At 47.0% G+C, this 19,799-nt stretch overlaps 7 protein-coding genes across 7 annotated transcripts; 4 read left to right on the plus strand and 3 right to left on the minus strand.

Annotated features, from left to right (window-relative positions):
- Positions 1-4,632: 4,632 nt before the first annotated feature.
- Positions 4,633-6,239, minus strand: L228DRAFT_141153 (glycosyltransferase family 32 protein). The gene is made up of 2 exons (XM_018329172.1): positions 4,939-6,239; positions 4,633-4,842 (listed from the first exon to the last, which is right to left on the minus strand). Exons 1-2 carry the CDS (start codon positions 6,050-6,052, stop codon positions 4,793-4,795), a joined length of 1,164 nt encoding a protein of 387 aa, XP_018188547.1. The 5' UTR covers positions 6,053-6,239; the 3' UTR covers positions 4,633-4,792.
- A 1,407-nt stretch (positions 6,240-7,646) lies between these two features.
- L228DRAFT_261101 (homoserine O-acetyltransferase) lies at positions 7,647-10,518 on the minus strand. Its single transcript, XM_018334306.1, has 6 exons — positions 10,212-10,518; positions 10,024-10,089; positions 9,913-9,963; positions 9,586-9,648; positions 8,626-9,509; positions 7,647-8,570 (listed from the first exon to the last, which is right to left on the minus strand). Exons 1-6 carry the CDS (start codon positions 10,364-10,366, stop codon positions 7,852-7,854), a joined length of 1,938 nt encoding a protein of 645 aa, XP_018188548.1. The 5' UTR covers positions 10,367-10,518; the 3' UTR covers positions 7,647-7,851.
- Positions 10,519-10,893: 375 nt separating this feature from the next.
- On the minus strand, positions 10,894-13,087 carry L228DRAFT_247438 (nuclear protein Qri2/Nse4). The gene is made up of 4 exons (XM_018332640.1): positions 13,023-13,087; positions 12,445-12,963; positions 11,520-12,371; positions 10,894-11,431 (listed from the first exon to the last, which is right to left on the minus strand). Exons 2-4 carry the CDS (start codon positions 12,854-12,856, stop codon positions 11,241-11,243), a joined length of 1,455 nt encoding a protein of 484 aa, XP_018188549.1. The 5' UTR covers positions 12,857-12,963; positions 13,023-13,087; the 3' UTR covers positions 10,894-11,240.
- A 311-nt stretch (positions 13,088-13,398) lies between these two features.
- L228DRAFT_220633 (phosphoinositide 3-kinase) lies at positions 13,399-16,817 on the plus strand. The gene is made up of 8 exons (XM_018330248.1): positions 13,399-13,589; positions 13,651-13,737; positions 13,799-14,777; positions 14,833-14,925; positions 14,980-15,165; positions 15,225-15,482; positions 15,542-16,214; positions 16,277-16,817. The coding sequence occupies exons 1-8, from the start codon at positions 13,531-13,533 to the stop codon at positions 16,675-16,677; spliced, it is 2,736 nt and encodes a 911-aa protein (XP_018188550.1). The 5' UTR covers positions 13,399-13,530; the 3' UTR covers positions 16,678-16,817.
- Positions 16,818-17,018: 201 nt separating this feature from the next.
- L228DRAFT_230188 (Isy1-like splicing factor) lies at positions 17,019-18,714 on the plus strand. Its single transcript, XM_018330529.1, has 3 exons — positions 17,019-17,110; positions 17,406-17,776; positions 17,910-18,714. Exons 1-3 carry the CDS (start codon positions 17,108-17,110, stop codon positions 18,274-18,276), a joined length of 741 nt encoding a protein of 246 aa, XP_018188551.1. The 5' UTR covers positions 17,019-17,107; the 3' UTR covers positions 18,277-18,714.
- On the plus strand, positions 18,366-18,745 carry L228DRAFT_141198 (hypothetical protein). The gene has a single exon (XM_018329173.1). The coding sequence runs from the start codon at positions 18,459-18,461 to the stop codon at positions 18,678-18,680; it is 222 nt and encodes a 73-aa protein (XP_018188552.1). The 5' UTR covers positions 18,366-18,458; the 3' UTR covers positions 18,681-18,745.
- A 23-nt stretch (positions 18,746-18,768) lies between these two features.
- L228DRAFT_141201 (hypothetical protein) lies at positions 18,769-19,643 on the plus strand. Its single transcript, XM_018329174.1, has one exon. It carries the CDS (start codon positions 18,885-18,887, stop codon positions 19,557-19,559), a length of 675 nt encoding a protein of 224 aa, XP_018188553.1. The 5' UTR covers positions 18,769-18,884; the 3' UTR covers positions 19,560-19,643.
- Positions 19,644-19,799: the final 156 nt, after the last annotated feature.

The following is a 19,799-nucleotide window of genomic DNA, read 5'->3' on the forward strand; positions in this document are numbered from 1 at the left end:
TCATTCGTCGAACTTTTATTTCCTGGCGGTGGGAGGCCATGTACATGACAAAAGAATCCACGAGAATTTCCAAGGTACCCACTGCCAGTGGTCACCTCTTTCTTGGGCGTCTTTTGAATCTAAACCAGAGTTACCAAACACTGAAGTACCTTCAGTGACACCAGCCACACCGGTCAACGATAAAACTGAGGCCAGAACCGCATCTCCTTTGAACCAAGATGCAGAGAACGATGCCGACAAAATATCAAAATTAGATGAAAACGTGGCTTCGCTCTCGGATTGTCTTCCTTGTCTCCAGAGATGGCGCGTGAAAAGCGTATAGCTGTACGAGCTCCTGTCAAATCAACTCGTACACAACAGCTGGCTGCAAAATTTCAACGCAAACATAGGCAATGGGAAGAGCAGCGGGCGGAAGCAGAAAGACAAAATCAGCCATTTACTACACGTGAGCCAACAAGGACAGATTTTTACACAAAGCGGAAGGTCCCAAGCAATAGTAAGTTTCATTGGTAACTATCCTGGTAACTATCACTGACGAATCAGAAAGCATCAGCCATACGGAAGAGGATTTCCCTTCGAAATCATTTACTTCCAAAAGTCTCATTTACAATCATTTTAACTTCCAGCCTCAGTCTAACATGATTATACGCTCTCAATGTCTTTATATTTTGGGAAACCTTCTGACGACGCCTGCCATGGTCATAGCATCTTCACTGTGCCAATTCACTAACTTTTATCGATATCAGGACATCAAAGCGACTTTTCCCGGATCATTTTTGAAGGCCTGTCAAGCAGATAAAGCTGTTCCTTGAGCTGATTTATATAATGCTTTCATGAATCCGGATCTCAATTGTTCACTCACATGTACAATTAGGGTGTCCGTTGGGGCCGGTGGAAACCGGTGGTCTTTGGTCTTCTACGCAGTCAACCCGGACCAAGTTGGGAAATTTGAGAGTAGGACCAGACCACCTTGGGTCGGTCTTTTGAACATGCCTCCACTGGTCAGTGATCACCACCAACATTACCTTTCTAGAAAATATATCAACAATCAGTCAGCAAAATTATGCCGATAATGCTGGTGATTTGCCCAAAATATGTGCATTTATACCAGATTTATGCATAGATGGGTTTAGTTAAAAAACCGCCCACGCCTGGTCTGGAGGTTGGTCTTTACCTCAAAGACCGACCCAGACCAGACCAACGGACACCCTATGTACAATTCATCAACTACGAACTATGATATTTCGATAAGGGTTTCTGGTCAAATATAAACCCTAACGACATAGCCTGAAATCTCAACATATCTCAGTATCCTATTAATACAGTCGCGCCTGCCTTACAAATGAATCTCTTTGTTGTATCTGCTTCCGAGCTCTTAGCTCCCATTATGACAAGTAAATAATGGCTCCTAAGATGAGAAAAGCATACTAATGCTATCATAGAAGATTTAAATTTTAACAGAATTGGCACTAGCCACGCAAACAACATCTGACAACTTGCTCATATCCATCCTGCCCACAACGTCGGAGATGTTTTGGGTAATATAAAACTCAAAGAACGTCTTCTGGGCTCCACTGACAAGGAATTTTAGCCTAGAAAACATTGCACAGCTCCTGACCCCATCACTGGTGTCCGGTGCCTGGTGTCTCGTGCATCATACTCCAATCCGATTTTCACTCTTATCCTCTGCATAGACGCCAAGACGTCACTCTGTGTGGATTTCCATACTCTCACTTAAATTTGTCTCGAAACTTAACACGCTTAAGTACATCGCAAAATGGACAAAAAATATCAAGTCATTTCCCTCATATATCCTCAATCCTCATGGTTAACGTTGCCGTTATCCGGGTGGAAATCAATTTACAAATATCTCACCTCTGTTGGCGATCAACAAAAAAATTAGATGCATGTCTACCGCTCATACTCAAGGACTGCTTCATAGCTCAAGGTTGCAGCTCTCTGCGTCCATAAAAGAGAATAATATGCATAAACTTAGAGAAACCCGGAGATGAACACCTTCATGCAGGAATATTCGCAGAATGAAGTACAAAACCTGCAGCCTGCTTGAATATCTCAAACCTTGAGATCAATCTCAATCCCGTCTCACACATGCTCCGTCGGAGTCTCACAAGGACCGAAATTCACCTCCATTTCCTTCCCAAGAAAAGCAGGCACGTTCAAAAAAGGAGCAGTGCAACTTTGCAAGACACGGGATATAAAGCGTGGGACCAGACTTTCACGGTGTATCTGTAATCAAACCTGTTAGGCGGGCCACGGTTTTGCTGGCCAAGAAATGGGAAGGAAAATGCCTCTAGGAACTGCATCTTTTCCTCAAGCAGCGGTCTTATTTTCCACATCTCATCTTGAAAAATAAATCAAAAGGCAGCGTCCAACAAGCAGCTAGACACTTTCATGCATGTCCCGTCCTTATTGGCTTTGAATAAAAGTCATTCGTCACGCTTTGCTCGAGATCTATTGGTATGTCAAACGGCAGATATCTGATATCCTCTCGCGGAAGATGGGCATGTACTCTCTTACAAAAGACTGTCAAATGCTACTGACGCGCTACACTGTACAAGAGTGGAGTTCCCTCCGACAGGCGTGCCCTGATTGATCTTTTGGTTATATTTCCAACGAGGAACTGAAAGCTCAGTGAACGCGGCCAGCAATCTGGTCATACTAAAATATTTTGGACGAGATGAATACCAGATCCTCAAGCAACAACTATACAGTCGGAATCCAGATCATCAGCTTTCTCCAAAGAGTCAAAGACAGTCACATTGTCACACAACTGTCCCTGAATTGCTACTCCGTTACTCCATTAGTCCGTAGCCAAATTGCAGACTTGACTCTCGAGGTCTCGACTCCCGCGAGCAACGGAGAGGGGGCAAAAGACACTGGGGCCGGAATACAGTAGGAAGAATGCTGAAAGACGGTTCAGCGTCCCTTTGCTGGATTGTGTCTTATGACGATATGGATGCCAGAGTTCAAGTGGATCTTTTCTTTTCCCCTTTAGTTTATATTCTGTTTGTTTTTTATTTTTGTTTTTTTGTTTTTTTTTATCTTTTCAGTCATGAAAAAGAAAAGAAGGTAAGATAAAACGGAAAACAAGGGGCATAAAAACAAGAGGACGGAGCTCTATACCCCGGACTCCCGGCTACCCATGGAAAAAGACAAAGACAAAGACACAAAGTTTAATCACATAACTGTTACGGTCTTACAGTCTTACAGAAATCTCACCGACTTTCTCACTAACATCTCGAGTCTCACTTTAGTCCCGAGTCCCGAGTCCCGGCTCCAGACTCCCATAAGAATCTGCTCACTGCTTAGCACAGCTGCACAAGTCTCTTTTATTCTCAACACACAACTAAATTTCACGAAGATTGTAGTCTCTAAGAGAGAGAGAGAGAGAGAGAGAGAGAGAGGTGTAATGGAAGACGCGGCGACGCCTCCCCGATTCGGGATATATACCACTTGGGGGACCGAGCCTCGGTCCTTTGAAAATACGGGTTTCGAATATTTAGAATACTCCAATTCGGCATTTCTTTCTACATCTTCATTCTAACTTTGTTCTTATATAATGATTTATAACTCTTCCGTTCCTTGGGTCCAATGCAACTGCACGCAGCATGACAAATTGAAAGTACGTAAACTGTAGCGGAAATTTGAAATAAACCACAAATCCACGAAAGGAATCACAGACTCACATAAAGCGACTGGTCCATAACATTACGAATGAACATGAGATCTAGTCTTGACCAAGCCAGATTTCGGAGTCACAGTGCTATGGAATGTGCTAAAATTATTGCTTTGACTGTTCGTCTTGCCATGTAGCCTAATCAATTCGGCAGCTCAAAGTAGTAACCCATTAATAAATACTGGATATAGAGAAGCGGCAGAGAATTCTAGTAGTCGTCACTAGGTAAGTATAAGAAAAAAGGGGATAGAAAGTCACTAGGTATCAGAAAAAGAGACAGTGAGTCACTAGGTATAAGAAAGAGAAAAAATGAGTAGCATTAACCACTAACCACTAAACACCAAATAAAATAGATGAATAATAACATATAAAAAGGGAGGCAAACCTCAGAAGTTAAGAGGCCCGGCAAAAGGAAAATAAAAGCATAGTAAATCGAACAAAGGTAAAACGAAACCCATAAGCCTAAGCCCGAGACCGTAGATTCTAGTTCCCAAACATAGTAAACTACCCAGCTACACTTCGCAGCCATGACCTTGTACGGTCGCTCGCTCGTAAGCGTAGAAATAACCCATTCGCCTTTATCCATATAACCATTTTGACCAGCGCAAGAAAAGAGACGCGAGGAAGGACAAGAAAATTGTGAGACTTGGTAAAAAGTGCACGAGAGTGATATGAGTAAGGGGATAAGAGGAGGGAGGAGGAGGAGGAGGAGGAAGAAAGGAAGGGGAGGAATTGCTAATAAGTACATGATTTCTGACCAGGGCTTGATATCCATGAGTTACAACGTAATATGAACAACTAAATAAAGGCGCATGGATCCTTGCGCTGACGCTTCAAAGCGGAAGAACAGAGAGATCAGGGATGAAACGAGTATCCAGGGAGTACGATTTGATGATTTTCGTGAAGCGTCTTGAGACAGCAAAACAAGATGTAAGAGTAAGTTATATGTCAAGGCTGGCTAGATACGCAAAGTTGCGAATCCGGTTTCGTTATCGTAAGACGGTACGGGATGACACCGCAAGGGGTGTCAAGGCTGACGGATATGGAAAACTCAACCATAGCAGGCGAGTAAAAAGTGGAAGACGGCCAACCAGTTTATTTATTGTGCAGTTCCGGATGGCGCTCTTTTTCAGGTTTCCACGTTCCTATCAATATCGTCAATACCATGATACAGAATTCACGAAAACGAGACTGTTAAAGATGACGCAAACAAAAGGACAGATTGGACATATCTGACGTACCCTCAAAAGCGTGCTTGACAAAGGCCATTGGATCATCGTCGTCTCCTGCACCCATTTGCTGGACGCCGGGGCTGAAACTCGTAATCGGCAACACCACAACATCGCCCATTTTCTTTGCCTTTTTAATCCCCGTAAAGTGTTCCCATGTAATGTTCCCTTTGCTTGTTGACATGTCAAAGTATTCAGGGTTGTTAAAATATCGAAAAACTGCGTCGGTCCAAATGGCTGGACCAGTGAACTCGACTACCGACTTGTCTAATTTCTTCAAGACACCAGACTCTTTCAATTTCAGCGTGGCATCGGTAATAGTGGCAACAATGTCTCGCAGTACGGGGTGACCGGGTTTCGACTGAATAGTCCATTGACAAAATTGAATGCGACGAGAGTACCACTCTGCCCAGTCGGGACGGTCCGGGTCTGCTTCGATGCCAACCACCAATCCAACAGTTGACCGCGGTAATGTCTCTGGAAGCCACTCAATGGTTGATTTGAGAGCCAGAGTATCAATGTCGGCGTAGATGCCACCGCGCGCGAGGAGAATCAAGTATCGGAAGAAATCGGCCTTGAGAATAGCTCGCGGCAGAGACTTGTAGGCTTCGACGACCTCTGGTACAGAGGCGTACAGGTGGCGGATCAAGTGCACCGCTACTTGATCGGTGATGACCTCATGGACAAATCCAGGGTGTTTTTCGGTCCAGCTGGCCTCTGCAGGACGGAAGCTCTCCTGAAACTCGCCTGATGCAGGCGTGTATTTCCATGTTTGCCAGATGTATGCAGGGAACTTGGATTCAACGTCGTAGGGGAATTGGTACGCCAGCTGGTCGCGCAGCGGCTTGTTGGCCATGTCGACAAGCGTTTTCTGAATCTCTGCCTGTTTCTGCTTTTGCTTCGCGGTCTGTTCCTTCTTCCTTGAGCTGCCAGGAGCGAGGGCCGTTTCAGCGACAATCTGCTCTGCTGATTCCTGCGGCGAAGCGGAATTTCCGGTGGACTTGAGCCCAGCAGTATTCGGTACCGTGAAATCGGAATTCGTTGGCGGAGAATGCGACGATCGAAGGAAGAAGATGAGGGCGAGGAAGAGGGCGGCGAATACGACCGCCCGTTTGAAAGTAAGCATCGTGGCGAGTGAGTGAGCGATAAGTCGGGATGCTCAGCAAGCTCGTCAGAGAGCTTTCAGGTATGGGAATGTGGGTTTGTTCGAATGGTTCTAGGATTGCGACGCACTCGAGTAATGAACTCGTATCACCAAACTTGTCACCTAAGTTGGTAGTTGCGACGCATCTACCGACTGTCACCTCGGAGAAAAGAGACGCCCTTTGGATCGGCTCAATTGAAGAATTGTTTGCCTGCAAGACTTCGGACAGATGAGACCAATCGAACGCTAAATCGTCAGAACGTGTTTACGCCCAAGGAAAGAGGCGGGACCCAAAAGCTTGTTTTGCAGGCCCTTGCGTCGGGGGCGGCAAGCTCGCGGGATGGAATCGTCACCCAATGGCGGAATGCGACGTGGGATTTCACAGGCGAGGTAGCAGGATATTCAATGACCCGCTGAGCTCAGTCGATAAATCACAAACAAAAAGCCCGGGTTCTGGCGGTAACGAGGAAGAAAGAACAAGGAACCAGCAAATGGCTCTTCGCGCATCACCAGGAATCACACATTGGGTAGAAGAACTTATCGAGAGGGAGGAAGAAGCAGAATAAGTGGATGGCGATTGGGATGCGATTCCTTGGCCGGGACTTGAATCTGAATCTGGAGTAGCTCCAGTCCGTTGCAAGACGCAATCCACCTCAACTAATGGGCCACCAACCCCGTGTTATGTAGTTCCGTCGTTCGTCCCCTGTTTCCGCTGGGTTTAGTGATGGACTATCCCAACGATCCCCCTGTACCCGATCCCGAACCGGGCGTCGGGAAGCACCAAATTGATTCGTTCAAGGACAAGTCAAGCTTCTGCAGGGCGTCAGGATACATAAGAGCCAAGTCGGCATGGCCATCAATTGGTGAGCAAAAGCTAGCTGAAAAATGACCGGTCACTCCACTTGGTTCTGCGAGTCCCGTCTCCTTCTCTCCTCTCTTCTCAGCGTGCTGGTCTGACGTTTTTGGCTGAGCGGCAGCTGGAGCAGATCGCAATCCGACTGGCGTCAGTGATGGCTTGAAGAGCGTTGACCCGTTTCGGACCTGGCAAGCGTCGACTGTGTGGGTTTAGTGTCTCACTCGCCGCGCGTTCGGCAAAGCTTCACTTTAGCCATGGTTAACTAACCCGCTTGTAACTCGGATTTTGGTTATAATCATGTGAATTCAACAACCAGTGCCTTGCATTTGGTATCCACAAGATAATTGAGCTCTTGAAGATGCGTAATTTCTCTATATTCGTCGAAGAATTGAATTCAGTCTTGCAACTGTAATGTGGGAAACATGTCGTACGTAGTGGGAGAGAAATTGATTGTGGGGTGGAGATGCACGGACCACATGTCCCTCCTGGTGTGGGTAAGACGCCCGGGATTTTGTACGCGTGGCCCCGACAAGGGCCGACTTCTTTACAGATGATCTCAAGAGACCCTGTTTACGATCATGTAATCTATTTCCTCTAGACACGTACTTGCCGACGTACAGCCTACTATTATTCTCTCTCACGCTGTATATCATGGATAGCCATATGCAGGGGCAAGGGGGGAAATGTAAACACTCAATATTGAGGCATTGGATGCTCAAAACACAACACAGGGGAGATTTTATCCATTGTATATCCTACAATATATGAAATTATGATACACGGTGAAAATGAACGTAGATGTCTGCTGCCAGACGTTCTTGAAACTTTTCCCAATGCTACCAGGAACGAGACAACGCCAACCAATCAACGCTATGCAAGAGGGAAAGCAGAACAGATTACCACGGTATAAATGTCAAAACAATGCTTAATTCAAGAATCGTTTCAGGTTGCCGCCAATGTGCTCAAGGTCAAGTAGGAACGTGTCATGACCAAAAAGGCTCTTATCCTCGCCCAACTCGACGTGCGTAACTTGTCGATTGCCAGCAGCTTTCAATGTCTCGGCAATCTCCCGCTGCTGCCACGCAGGGAAGAGAATGTCACTGGCAACGCCCATAACCAGCGTCGGGTGGTGTTGCATCGGACCAAGTCCGGCAACAAGATCGGCCGGCGGGCCACCTGCAGGTGCATCGACCGCATCGTTCAGAGATCTCGAAGTCGTCTCCGACGGCTGTTCCTCATAAGGGCTCTCCGGCAGCGTCAGGTTGCAAGACTGCCCCTCCGGACCAGGACCCTCACCTGCAGCCAACTTGGACTTATTTTGATGACGAAGTGCTCGCATGCGATTCTGGTTATCGACGCCAAGGTCGAAGAGATCCATGGCCTTGCTCACGTACAAAAGGCTGTTGGGGTCGTATTGGAGACAAAACTTCTCGCCCGCGTGATCGAGATATGTCTCGATCAAAAAGTCCGGACAAAGCGCCGGAGGCTTACTTGGGTCTGCTCGGCGGCGCCCGAATCGTTGTTCCCATTCTGGACCGCTGCGATATGTTACTGTAGCAATCTCTCGGGCAAGTTTCATGCCCGCATGAGGAGGGATGCCGTCGTAATAAAAGCCTCGGTTCCAGTTGGGATCCATCATCAAAACTAAATGAAAATTAGTCATACAATTACCAAAGAGCTCGAAACATGCGATACATACCTTGCCGCTGAGTATGCCGCATCGCAACGCTGTACGGATGACTCCTAGCACAGCCACTGATACTGACGACCTTGCCAACGCGGTCGGGGAACAGGACCGCCGCAGCCAAGCTCTGCATTCCACCCATACTAGACCCTACACTAGCATAGAGCTTCTTGATGCCTAAACCATCGAGCAGCCTGAATTGCGCCCGAACCATATCTTCCATGGTCAGGATTGGAAAGCGAGTTCCGTAACGCTGTCCGTTGGCCGGATCAATTGAAGAGGGTCCGGTCGAGCCATAGCAGCTGCCAATGACATTTGTACAGATCACAAAGTATTTGTTCGTGTCGACCGCCAGACCGGGGCCAATAAACTTCTCCCACCAGCCGGGTTTAGGGTTTAGATCGGAGCTTTTTGCATGACTCGAGGCCGAGAGTCCGGTATGTAACAGAATTGCATTACTCCTATCCGAGTTCAATTCGCCCCATGTCTCATACGCAACATCAAACTCAGGCAATAAGCCACCCCAATCAAGTAGGATAGGCTTTTCCGAATGAAATCTGAGGTGGTCGCCGCTCGTATAAGATGGTTCGGGTCCTTGCTCGGAGGGTCGGGACCGAAGAGAGGCAGATCGTGACTCAAGAGCGTCCAAGCATGGAAAGGCCAAAGCCGGATTCGATGACTCCCGTTCTGCTGTAGCCTCCTGGGCCTTGCGAGGTCGTCCTGTAGAGATGCTTCGCGTGGTGGCGGGGTTGAGCGAAGTGCTGTATCGGCCGTTGCGCATTGACTGCGGCAGAATTCGAGATGTGACTGGTTTTCTTTGCTGAGCGAGAGGCGCCTGAGACGCCCTCCTGGCAGCGAAAATCACACTTTTTATGCCTTTCATGATGGCAAACGGTCGTCTATTCGACAGTAAGACAAGGTCATGTCTTGAAAACTTTCCGAAAGACCTTGGACGGACTTACATCGTGTGCTTACTTAATCTGCGCCCTTCGACTTATCATACTGATAACGAGCTCGAATTTCAAACATTGCACGTGACTTTCAATGGCGGTGAACAGCTTAGTCATTTAATGCATAACACATCCACGTGTGCCATTGTTATTGTTTTTCGAGCTTCACACATGATACTCGTACGGTCTCGTTGGAAACCCTGCCTGCAGAGTAGATGCTTCTTGTAGTTTTCTTTCCTTTGCATCTACAGCTACTCCATGTCAATGGTTCTTTGTACCGTTTATTGTACCAAGAATCCTACACCATGGCTGCTTAAACGCCTTTGCCCATCGTAAGATTAATTTCGCTCACATCATCTCCTTGGCATGACCTTCCTCCTTCCCCTGCTCCTCAATCTCAATCCTGTCAAAAGAAACATAAAACCTTCTAATCAACCCTAACCTTCGTTGGAAATTATCATACCACCGCAGAGCCCCAAAATTCACCACGGCCAGCAATCTTGGACGAGGTGTGACTTTGTCGCCTTCGCTGTAAATTATGTACACAGCTACTTTATTTCGCAATCTGGGCAACGGTGCCTGGAGTATGTCGATGTCTAAGGTATTGTATTAGTTCCTAATCGTTCTCTGGTTCAGCTCTGAACTTTCTACTTGCCTTCAATATCGCCAATCTTTTGAACTGTCAAGGACGGATAAGGCGTAAAGTCGTAAAAAGGGTTGTATATGATGGCTTTTGCACCTATAGACTTGTGACATGCCGGACCTGAAAGGTCTGCTGAGCGTAGAGTCACTTTAACAACGTTCATTTTCTTTTGCGTCCGTATCGCTTTTCTTTTTGGGAAGCAAATAATCTGACGGAAGATGGCCTGTTAAAGGAGAGTTCGTTTTGCTTTTTAACTGGTTTCTCTTTGTTTCTATGCCAGGGAGAGCGGATACATGCAGATAGAGCCACCGTTTGCAACTTTATATCATTTATGTAACGCCGACTTTGAGGGCTCTCAGCCTCATAGAACCCCCTTGCATCAATCACTCCTACAGAAAGCCAACGTCTGAGAGTGATCGGTTTATTTACATGTTTATTAGAGGATATAAAGTGACAGAGCGCATTTACTTGATCTCTCATTGATCGCCTCGTCTGGTTGGGCCGCAAAGAGAAGCGGTTGTCATCGCCTACGCCGTGGGCGTTACGCCTTGTGTATTGGAAACACACTGTATGCCGTGGCCTCAGCCACGTCACTTATCCGCTTATCAAAAATCTCTCATATTTGGACTGCAAGTAAGAGACGGATATAATGGGCTGAATGATCCATATATTCCTCATTAAATACCCATTCATGGTCTTTGACGTCAGAATCAATTTTCGAGGCTACGGAGGGCTTGAAAAGCGCTTATTACTATTCAAACAAGCGAATGGCGGCATTCAATGAAAATGATTGAACAGACAGCGGCATAAGCTTGCATTAAAAGTAGAGAGAAACGGTGCAACTTGCTCTAAAATCGAAGGAGAAACAACCGAATAGCTTCTTAAGGTATCTGGGAAAAGGGGAAAAAAAAAAAGCATCGGACTAGAGCGCCAAATAAAAGCCATCGCTAGTTATCACCAAAGCTCCTCACATGACAATAAATGTTCCCTCACAAAAGGTGAATAAGTATAGTGTACCAGTGATTATAGTGACTGCTTTATCCATACCACCCACCGGCACCTTGTTTCAGAGCACCTGCATCGGCGGCGCGATTTGGTATACAGCAGTCAGTGATATCGAACGCTTCAATGAGGCCCTGCCAAGTTTCCCAATCGAGACTGAAGACAGCTTGATGTTTGTGCACATTTTGTTCTCGGATGGTTTGCTTGTTCATAGGAATACTTGCATCTGTACAATTTGTGAGCCAGTCTCGTATAATAAGATATGATCCTTTCCGAAAGACCCAGAAAACAGAGGAGAGAAAAAGTAGACTTACGCAGAGTTGGCATCCCGTGTTTATCACGCCCAATCCCCGCGCTTCCATCGCGAATCAAAAAGCTCACATAGAACATATTCTCCACGGTCTGGCCGAATGAGAGCGGATTTATGACAAACTTGAAAAAGGACACGCCGCCGTCATCGCAAATCGCGTATTTGGCCATTAGCGCATCGACTTCTTCCTGCGACATGTCCTCTGTTGCCTCGTCGTTCACTCTCGCCTCGCCTTCGTTCTGCGTCCGCTGGAGTTGCTCACGGATATTCTTGCACAGTGTGGTGAGATTCGAATTTTCCGTCTTCTGCAAGTCCGTGGCCTCAAGCTCCTGTGGGCGTACTACGTCTAAGGGATTGCGTCGTTGGAGTCGCACTTGTCTCCGTTGAACTCTGCTACGCTTTTGTACAGATAAAGGTCCCAGAAGAAACCCCGAGACGGCGGGGCGGGCATTATGTGGAAAGCATGCGCGCCGCCCAAGCCAGGCCCAGTTGAGGGCATCGCCATCGTTCTCGTCTTCTTCGTCACTCTCGCCCTGATCGTCTTCAACACGGGCATCGCGTTGTCGGGCGTGTCGATGGTTTTGCGTGCTAGCTTGGCCTTCTTCTTCTTCTTGTGTCCCATGCCGCATGAAATTTATGCATTTTGATACAAATTCGTCAATTTCAATGCCTTGTCCACCACTACCTAGTGCAAGATGCGAAATCTTCTTGCGCCCGAGATCCGCGGCTGTGACAAGTAGTCGCGAATCAATCGTTGCGTCCGACGTGTTGCGGACATTAAGCATTAAGTCATTGGCCTTCTTAACAGTTTCCTGGAGGCCCTTTGAATCCGGGTTGAGGAATTCTTGTCGCGATTCTTAAAGGAATTGGATTTAGTATGCTGGTCTCGAAGACAGAGAGCTGGATTGTAAGGGTGATCTCAAACCCACCATTAAGTGTTCGCGACAAATCGCGTAGTTGCTTGCGCACCCTTCGGCGTTCCTCGGGGTCTTGATCCGGATCATAATACTTGGTGTCGATAATATCTTCCAAGTCGGAAATGGCACGTTGCGTCGCGTTTTCTCGTTGCCGCAAGGCTTCCACCTTTCGTCGTTTAGCTCCACGCTCACTATTTTCCGCATTCGAGTCCGGGGTCGGCAATGACGATTCCATATCGGGCCTTGCGATGGCTTTGCCTTTGTGTTGTCGGCCCCTCGCGATGCTGGTTTGATTTTCCTTGTCCGACGAAAATGACGCTGTTGGGGTGGGCGAATCCGCGGCAGAGTATTCGCGACCAGTCTGTGACAATGTGTTGTTTGAATTTGGTTCAGGCGATGAGCTCACGCGCGCCAAACGTGCCATTGCAAATTGTAGACCTGGCGGTGAAGTTGAATGGGGTTGCGCTCGCTCAGTCGCGCGATGAGGCTATGCTTTATCTCGAGAGAGCCGGGGTCATGAAACACGTGCTCCTGACTTGAAAATTAGGACCAATTTCATAAAATACTAGAAGTCGGTTTTGTTCGTTAACCTCGAAAAAATAGGGTTTTATTTGGCCGTGCATATACAAAGTAATATGTTTCCTTTCGTTGTTTTGTCACAAAGGAGCCAAAAGGCGTTTTGACGCGTTGGTAATTGAAAGTGGCACCTAAGGGAAAAGCTAATCCCCTTTGGTGCCGCGTTTCTTTCAGTCAGAAGAGAACACGCCTCCATGCTAAGTAGCCATTGGCCACATTAGCGACTCCACTGCCGCTCCCCCCAGCTAACTTAACCGCTCGGTTCCTTTGCTAACTCATCACGTGCGCTATCATTATCAGTATACGATAAGGATGGAAACGTTCGGCAATCTCCGGTTCTCGTCCCTGGTGAGAGGGCAGGCGGTATATGCCGACCTCATTCCTGAGGACGAGATCTCGGATTTGGAGTTGGATACACCAATCCGGTCAGAGGATGAGAAAGAGATTGATGAAATTGTGGTGAGCTGTGGAAGTGCTGAAAGTCGTTTCAAAACTTCATCTCATTCGCTGCATGCTCACGAGATGGAGCCTTTTACATTTGCCAGCTCGGGTGAGCTCGAGATCCCCGTCAGCGTAAGAATGTATGTTTCCAAGTGCCACTCGTTGCCTTTTCGAGGAGTTTGCTGATTTAAAAGCATATAGTGGAAGTTTAGATGGCTATCAGACACCGATACCCTTTTCTAAGCTAGTCTACCGTCCTGACTTGCGCTACATTGGCTCAAACATGAGGTAGATGCCTTTCTAGCTAAGCTAGGTTCAACTGATATATTGATCGGCTGACATTTGGCAGTCCTCATTCTGATCTTTATGTTACTGTGCAGCTTTGGGCAGACTCGAAGCCTCTCACAGTACCCGTCCAAACTGCTTACAAGGCATTTAAGACGGAGAGGATTTGGAACGAATGGCTCACACTTCCAATCGACTACGCTACGCTTCCTCTCAGCGCTCAGCTCGCTATTACAATCTGGGATCTTTCTCCGACTGGTGGCGAGAGTGCCAGAGGACATGCAATCCCTTTTGGCGGTACTACTGTTCCTCTCTTTGACAGTGATAATACATTACAAAAGGGTCGTCAGAAGTGTCGTGTCTATCGACATAAAGCAGCCGATGGCTTATCTGAAACAACTACTCCTTCTATCCGTCGGCCACGCTACCAACTGAAGATTGACAAGCGCAAAGTGGAGGAGAATGGCGACGATGAATATGAGACCGACCGCTTAGAAAAACTCTTTAAAAAGCATGAAATGGGAGAGATACAGCGTGTGGATTGGCTCGATCAGCTCGTCTTTCGTCAACTTGAGAAAAGAGGTCTCAATGCACAGCCGCCGCCAAAGAAGCCGGTCAAGAAGCATTCTGATAGGAATAGGATTGCAGATGGGCATGAATATTCTGAAGATGAAGGATCCGACAATGATGAAGACGATCAGTTTGTCCTTTACATCGACCTCCCACGCTTCGATTTCCCAATCGTGTTTACGGATCATGAATATCCTCCGCCGCCCATTTCTTCGCATCCACACCACGTACCTACAGCCGTAAGCCACAAACCTCCGCCAGAGGTGCAACTGGGACCGGGTGTCAAAGGCATTCATGGTTCAGATGATGAAAATAATCCTTTCGGTGGAAGGTTAATCAAGATTTACGATCCAGAAGTTGGTGCGAGGGACAATCCTGCAGAGAGCATGCACCGTCGCTTGGTCCGTAGCCATCGTGCAGGTGTTCTAGACCGTGATTTGAAACCGAATGCGAAGATCCGGGACGAATTAAACGTAAGTTTTGCTGTGTTTATATTGCTATCAGATCCAAATTGCTGATCATTTCAAGGTTATCATGTCATATGGTCCAACTCAAGAGCTCAATGCCGAAGAGAAAGACTTGGTTTGGAAGTTCAGGCATCACCTGACTCGTGATAAAAGAGTACGCTGTTATTAGTCCTTCCCTCAACATGAATGTACTAATATCAGTTCCAAGGCATTGACAAAGTTTGTCAAGTCGGTCTCTTGGCATGACCAGAGCGAAGCTCGTCAGGCAGTGCAAATTCTTCCTAAGTGGACCGAGATAGATGTAGATGATGCTTTGGAGCTCCTTGGGCCGACGTTTGACAGTCCAGCTGTCAGAGCGTACGCTGTTGAACGGTTGAGAAAAGCCGATGATGAGGTACGACCTACATCCACCGAGTTCTTTGCCCCAGACAAATTATATCTGACAGATGCCAGGAACTCTTATTGTATTTGCTTCAACTGGTGCAGGCCCTCAAATTTGAAAAGCTTCCTACTGAAAACCCCGATGAAGCTGCGGAGGATTCCTCTCTTGCTGGCTTCCTCATATCTCGAGCTACTCAGAACATTGTTTTAGGAAGTTATCTGCATTGGTACCTCATGGTTGAATGCGATGATCGCAGCCCTGATCAGGCGCAAGAATACCGCAAGCTTTTTGCTAGAGTTGAGTTTAATTTCATGACCGAACTGCTCAAGGTACGCCGTTTATCAATTCTGAAACTTTGTGGAACGGGAGCATCTGACAACATCGATAGACGCCGCATGGACCAGAACAGCGCAAAACACTTCTTCGGCAAGGCGAACTCATCACCATTCTATCAAAGATTTCAAAGGAGATTCGATTTTCTCGTGAAGATCGTCCACACAAAATTGAGCGTCTCAAGCGATTCCTGGCTGATCCGAAGAATGAGCTAAACTCATTTGATCCACCTCTTCCGCTGCCGCTTGATCCATCAGTATCTATTGTTGGGATCTTCCCCGATGACTGTCTTGTCTTCAAATCTTCATTGTTTCCTCTCCTGATTCCATTCAGAACAGCAGATGGCCGCAAGTACCCCATCATCTTCAAGACCGGAGACGATCTTCGACAGGATCAATTGGTCATCCAGATCATAACACTTATGGACCGTCTGTTGCGCAAGGAAAATTTGGATCTCAAATTATCACCATACCGCATCCTTGCTACCAGTGCAAATGCTGGAGCGGTGCAATTCGTTGGCTCCATGAGCTTGGCCGCAGCAGTGACAAAATACAAGGGAAGCATTCTTGCTTATCTTAAGGCTAATAACCCCGACGAGAGTGAGCCACTTGGCGTACGCAAAGAAGCGATGGAAACCTATGTAAAAAGTTGTGCGGGGTATTGCGTGATAACTTATCTACTTGGCGTTGGTGATCGCCACTTGGACAATCTGCTTCTCGCTCCTGATGGTCAGTATCCTTCAGTCTCTTTGCACTTTACGCATTGTCGACCATACTGACATGCTTTAAAGGTCACTTTTTCCACGCTGACTTTGGTTTTATCCTTGGGCGTGATCCAAAACCGTTTCCTCCAGCAATGAAACTCTGCAAAGAAATGGTCGAAGGCATGGGCGGCGCAAATTCGGCTCATTACGCTGCATTCAAGCAATACTGCTTCACAGCATACACAACCTTGAGAAAGTCCTCAAATCTGATTCTCAATCTTTTTAGCTTGATGATCGATGCCAACATCCCAGATATCAAAATGGAGCCCGACAAGGCCGTTATCAAAGTGCGCGACCGCTTCCACTTGGAAATGAGCGAAGAGGAGGCTATCAAGCATTTTGAAGCATTGATTGGCGACAGTGTCAATGCCATTTTCCCGGTGGTGATTGATCGATTGCATGGCTTGGTCCAGCACTGGCGAGCGTAGTTTACGTTCTTTGATGATTATAATCAATTACGGATACCCTTAGGCGCATTGGTACTCGGCAAGGCATAACTTAGCATCAAGTCATATAAATGGCGTATCGGTTCTTCATATTAAAGATTCAAATTGCTGCATGGAATGAGGTTATTTTATCTATCTAGATAGATAAAGAAAATTTATCATATGAATCTGTAATTGCACGTCTTCTCGCTCTGTGGCCCTGACATGGTTACCGCTCCTCTCCCTACTACGTAGTAGAACCAAGTTGACCGTTACCCGGCGCACAGACCAACCACCGTAAAGAGGATTCTCGGGCTTGGGCAAATCCCCGAAGCCGCCCGCATCTTCAGCTTCTCAGTCTGCGCTCTTGTCGCAGCACATCCAACAACTTTTTGAGATCAAAGCTGGCCATTCTCATTAAGCGCTTTTCAAAATGGTGAGTCAACAAGATTTTTTCGGAACCTTATTTCTTCCACCAACATGCTCCCCTCTCTTCAACCGATTGATCGACGGAATGGAGCTGGATCGAATCATCCAAATCCTTGTCCGCAAAGTCATCTAGCTGCAGGCACTTCAACTGCATTGTTTACATCTTATACGAGCTTGCTCTCGAGGACATCCCTTTGGCGCCGTCTTTCAACCCTTTTCTCCATCTCGAACTCATGGCTTTCTCACTTAAGCTCAATGATTTCAAACGACCTCAAAGACTAATCACAGTTTGCTTTCTGCAGGCGCGAAATTCAGAAAAGGCGCAGTCCATGCTCTTCAGGTTCCGCGCGCAGCAAGCCGCGGACCTGGGCATCGTAGACGCCGGCCGCACCCGCCGTCCCAAGATGATCACGGAGTGTAACTCGATTCCGATCTGCGAAAAATGGCGGGGTCAGGTACTCAAAGAGATTTCGCGAAAAGTGTCAAAAATCCAGGACACGAGCTTATCCGACTATCAAATTCGTGATATCAATGACGAAATCAACAAGGCCATGCGGGAAAAGCATATGTGGGAAGTGCAAATACGAAATTTAGGCGGGCCGAATTATATGCGCGGGGGGAGAGTATACGATGACGAGGGCAGAGAAATACCTGGAGCAGGAAAGGGCTACCGGTATGTCATATCATTACCTTCACGGGTTTCGTACTGCCCGTTTTTGAACGAACAGTGTCTACCTTGCCGGGGTTGAATTTCGTTCGATCCAGTGTCTTGTCTGCAAATTATAAACTAACATATGAAACAAAAGGTATTTCGGCCGGGCACGTGAGCTTCCCGGAGTCAAGGAACTCTTCGAAGCGGCCAAACCAAAACCAAGCACGGAAGCAGCAGAAATAAAACAACGCGCCGAGCTGCGCAAGCAAGTTGACGCTGGATACTATGGTTACAATCTCGACGAAGAAGACGGAACGCTGGTCGCGTATGAAGCCCAAAAGGAGAAAGAATCATTTGAGGCCCTGCAGCATTCCGGTCGAGACGACGACAAATCAACAGATTGGGAACCCCTACCCGGAGATCCAGGAGACGGACAATCGTGGCGATTGCCCACGCAAGAGGAAGTGCAAGAGGAACTCGTCGAGCGAAGACGTCGGAGGTTGTTGGATAAGTTGAGCTAGGCGAACATTTTCCATTATGTTTTCTTGAGTGTCGCAAGTTTTGTTTGGTCGTTGTGGGTTCCGGCCTATCGAAAACATACGGAGACAGAGTGGACTCATTGCTGGGAGTTAGTTCAGCGCGGAAAAAGTCGATGCCTCACCCTTGCAACAGTGAATACGGTTGCGGGGGTTCGGCATAGTGGATGTTGCAGTGCAAGTTCAAATTCTGTGCCTGTCGAGCGGTGGTACATTCGTTTGCCTTACATATTCTGATTGGTCAGGCGTTACTATGGGGGAACGGGAACCTAACCTTTTATTTATTTATTTTTTTGATACAACCTCTTTCTTTTCTTATATATATGTATTCATCTTTTATATCTTTGTTTCCATTTCCATTTCTTCACTTTTATGCTTCCCAATTTTAATTATCTCATTATATCTAAATTGGATTTAAAATATATGTTAACTTGAATATCATAAAAAACAAGGGATTTTCTACACTTTGATATTTGAACTCTGCTTCTTTTTTCCCAACTTTTCCCCTTCCTCGATCTCCCGCCCCTTTCCTCATTCCCTCGCTCTCTTATCTCTACCATCGCCACAATATATTTGAGAACCAAATATCCAGCATGCCAAAGTCCTTCTCATCCCCGAGCCTGAGGAGCCAGGCCGCTTTCCACCTCTCGAGACAGGGTCACAGGGCCACAAGGCTAAGAAGTACATCCTCCAACCTCCCACGACGCAAGCGTATACTTGTTCGCATAACAAAACTTCTCATCCGAGGGATCGTATTCCAGCCCGACATAATTTTCCGGACATCCATCCTTCTCGTACGTGATAAAGTACGCGCAATTTTGCGCATCAATGTCTGCAAACTCAAACGACTGAACCCCGCCGTCGGTGTTGATGCACCCGCTGTCTCCGCTCCCCGTGTGCGTGAACCCTCCGGCGCCGCAGTTGGTGCTGGTATATGTGCTCACGGTCCAGGCGTGGGTGGTTGTTGCGAGGAAGGAGCAGGAGAGTGTAAGGATGGCGGCGAGGTTGGAGAGCTGCATTTTTTTTTATTCTTCTTCGACTGCTGTTCCTCGACTGCTTTATTGCTTATTGGAGAATTGATTAGCTATGATAGGCCCCCTAGTCAAGGGTTGATTGGCAAGGAGTATGTATGTGTGTTTGAAAAGCAAAAAGGGCGTACCTCTGGTATATATATTCTCTATTTATTCCTTCGGCCTGGATCTATAGCTTCACCAATCTTAGGCGCCAAGGGATCAAGCTCTGAGCCTAAAAGTTGCTCCTGGGAATAACAAAGTTTTGATCAACGCGTACAGAGATTCGAGCAGAGGAAGACAAGCTGTTTAAATAGATAACTATTCAATGGAACTCCCGCATGGTTTCAACGGCTTCATGGAATGCTTGGAGATAATCGATAGGTGACCGTGCTAGATAGTCAATTTCTTTCCTTTTTCCCTCTTTCAACGGATAAGACTGTCTGACCGCCCTGATCGATGCTGGGAAAAATTATACAGCTTGGTTCTCTGAAGTGG

The sequence above is a fragment of the Xylona heveae genome, assembly GCF_001619985.1.
Source record: "Xylona heveae TC161 unplaced genomic scaffold L228scaffold_5, whole genome shotgun sequence".
NCBI lineage: Eukaryota > Fungi > Ascomycota > Xylonomycetes > Xylonales > Xylonaceae > Xylona > Xylona heveae.

Bases quoted from the DNA above. Each gene is read 5' to 3' on its own strand.
- L228DRAFT_141153 (XM_018329172.1), bottom strand. From the start codon at position 6,052: ATGCTTACTTTCAAACGGGCGGTCGTATTCGCCGCCCTCTTCCTCGCC. The intron at 4,843-4,938 runs GTACGTCAGATA...CGATATTGATAG, and splicing joins TGTCAAGCACGCTTTTGAGG to GAACGTGGAAACCTGAAAAA.
- L228DRAFT_261101 (XM_018334306.1), bottom strand. From the start codon at position 10,366: ATGAACGTTGTTAAAGTGACTCTACGCTCAGCAGACCTTTCAGGTCCG. The intron at 9,649-9,912 runs GTGAGCGAAATT...CGCCATTGAAAG, and splicing joins GGTCATGCCAAGGAGATGAT to TCACGTGCAATGTTTGAAAT. The intron at 9,510-9,585 runs GTAAGCACACGA...ACTGTCGAATAG, and splicing joins AGTCGAAGGGCGCAGATTAA to ACGACCGTTTGCCATCATGA.
- L228DRAFT_247438 (XM_018332640.1), bottom strand. From the start codon at position 12,856: ATGGCACGTTTGGCGCGCGTGAGCTCATCGCCTGAACCAAATTCAAAC. The intron at 12,372-12,444 runs GTGGGTTTGAGA...AATTCCTTTAAG, and splicing joins TTTGTCGCGAACACTTAATG to AATCGCGACAAGAATTCCTC. The intron at 11,432-11,519 runs GTAAGTCTACTT...CAAATTGTACAG, and splicing joins ACACGGGATGCCAACTCTGC to ATGCAAGTATTCCTATGAAC.
- L228DRAFT_220633 (XM_018330248.1), top strand. From the start codon at position 13,531: ATGGAGCCTTTTACATTTGCCAGCTCGGGTGAGCTCGAGATCCCCGTC. The intron at 13,738-13,798 runs GTAGATGCCTTT...GACATTTGGCAG, and splicing joins TACATTGGCTCAAACATGAG to TCCTCATTCTGATCTTTATG. The intron at 16,215-16,276 runs GTCAGTATCCTT...CATGCTTTAAAG, and splicing joins TCTGCTTCTCGCTCCTGATG to GTCACTTTTTCCACGCTGAC.
- L228DRAFT_230188 (XM_018330529.1), top strand. The intron at 17,777-17,909 runs GTATGTCATATC...ATGAAACAAAAG, and splicing joins GGAGCAGGAAAGGGCTACCG to GTATTTCGGCCGGGCACGTG.
- L228DRAFT_141198 (XM_018329173.1), top strand. From the start codon at position 18,459: ATGTTGCAGTGCAAGTTCAAATTCTGTGCCTGTCGAGCGGTGGTACAT.
- L228DRAFT_141201 (XM_018329174.1), top strand. From the start codon at position 18,885: ATGCCAAAGTCCTTCTCATCCCCGAGCCTGAGGAGCCAGGCCGCTTTC.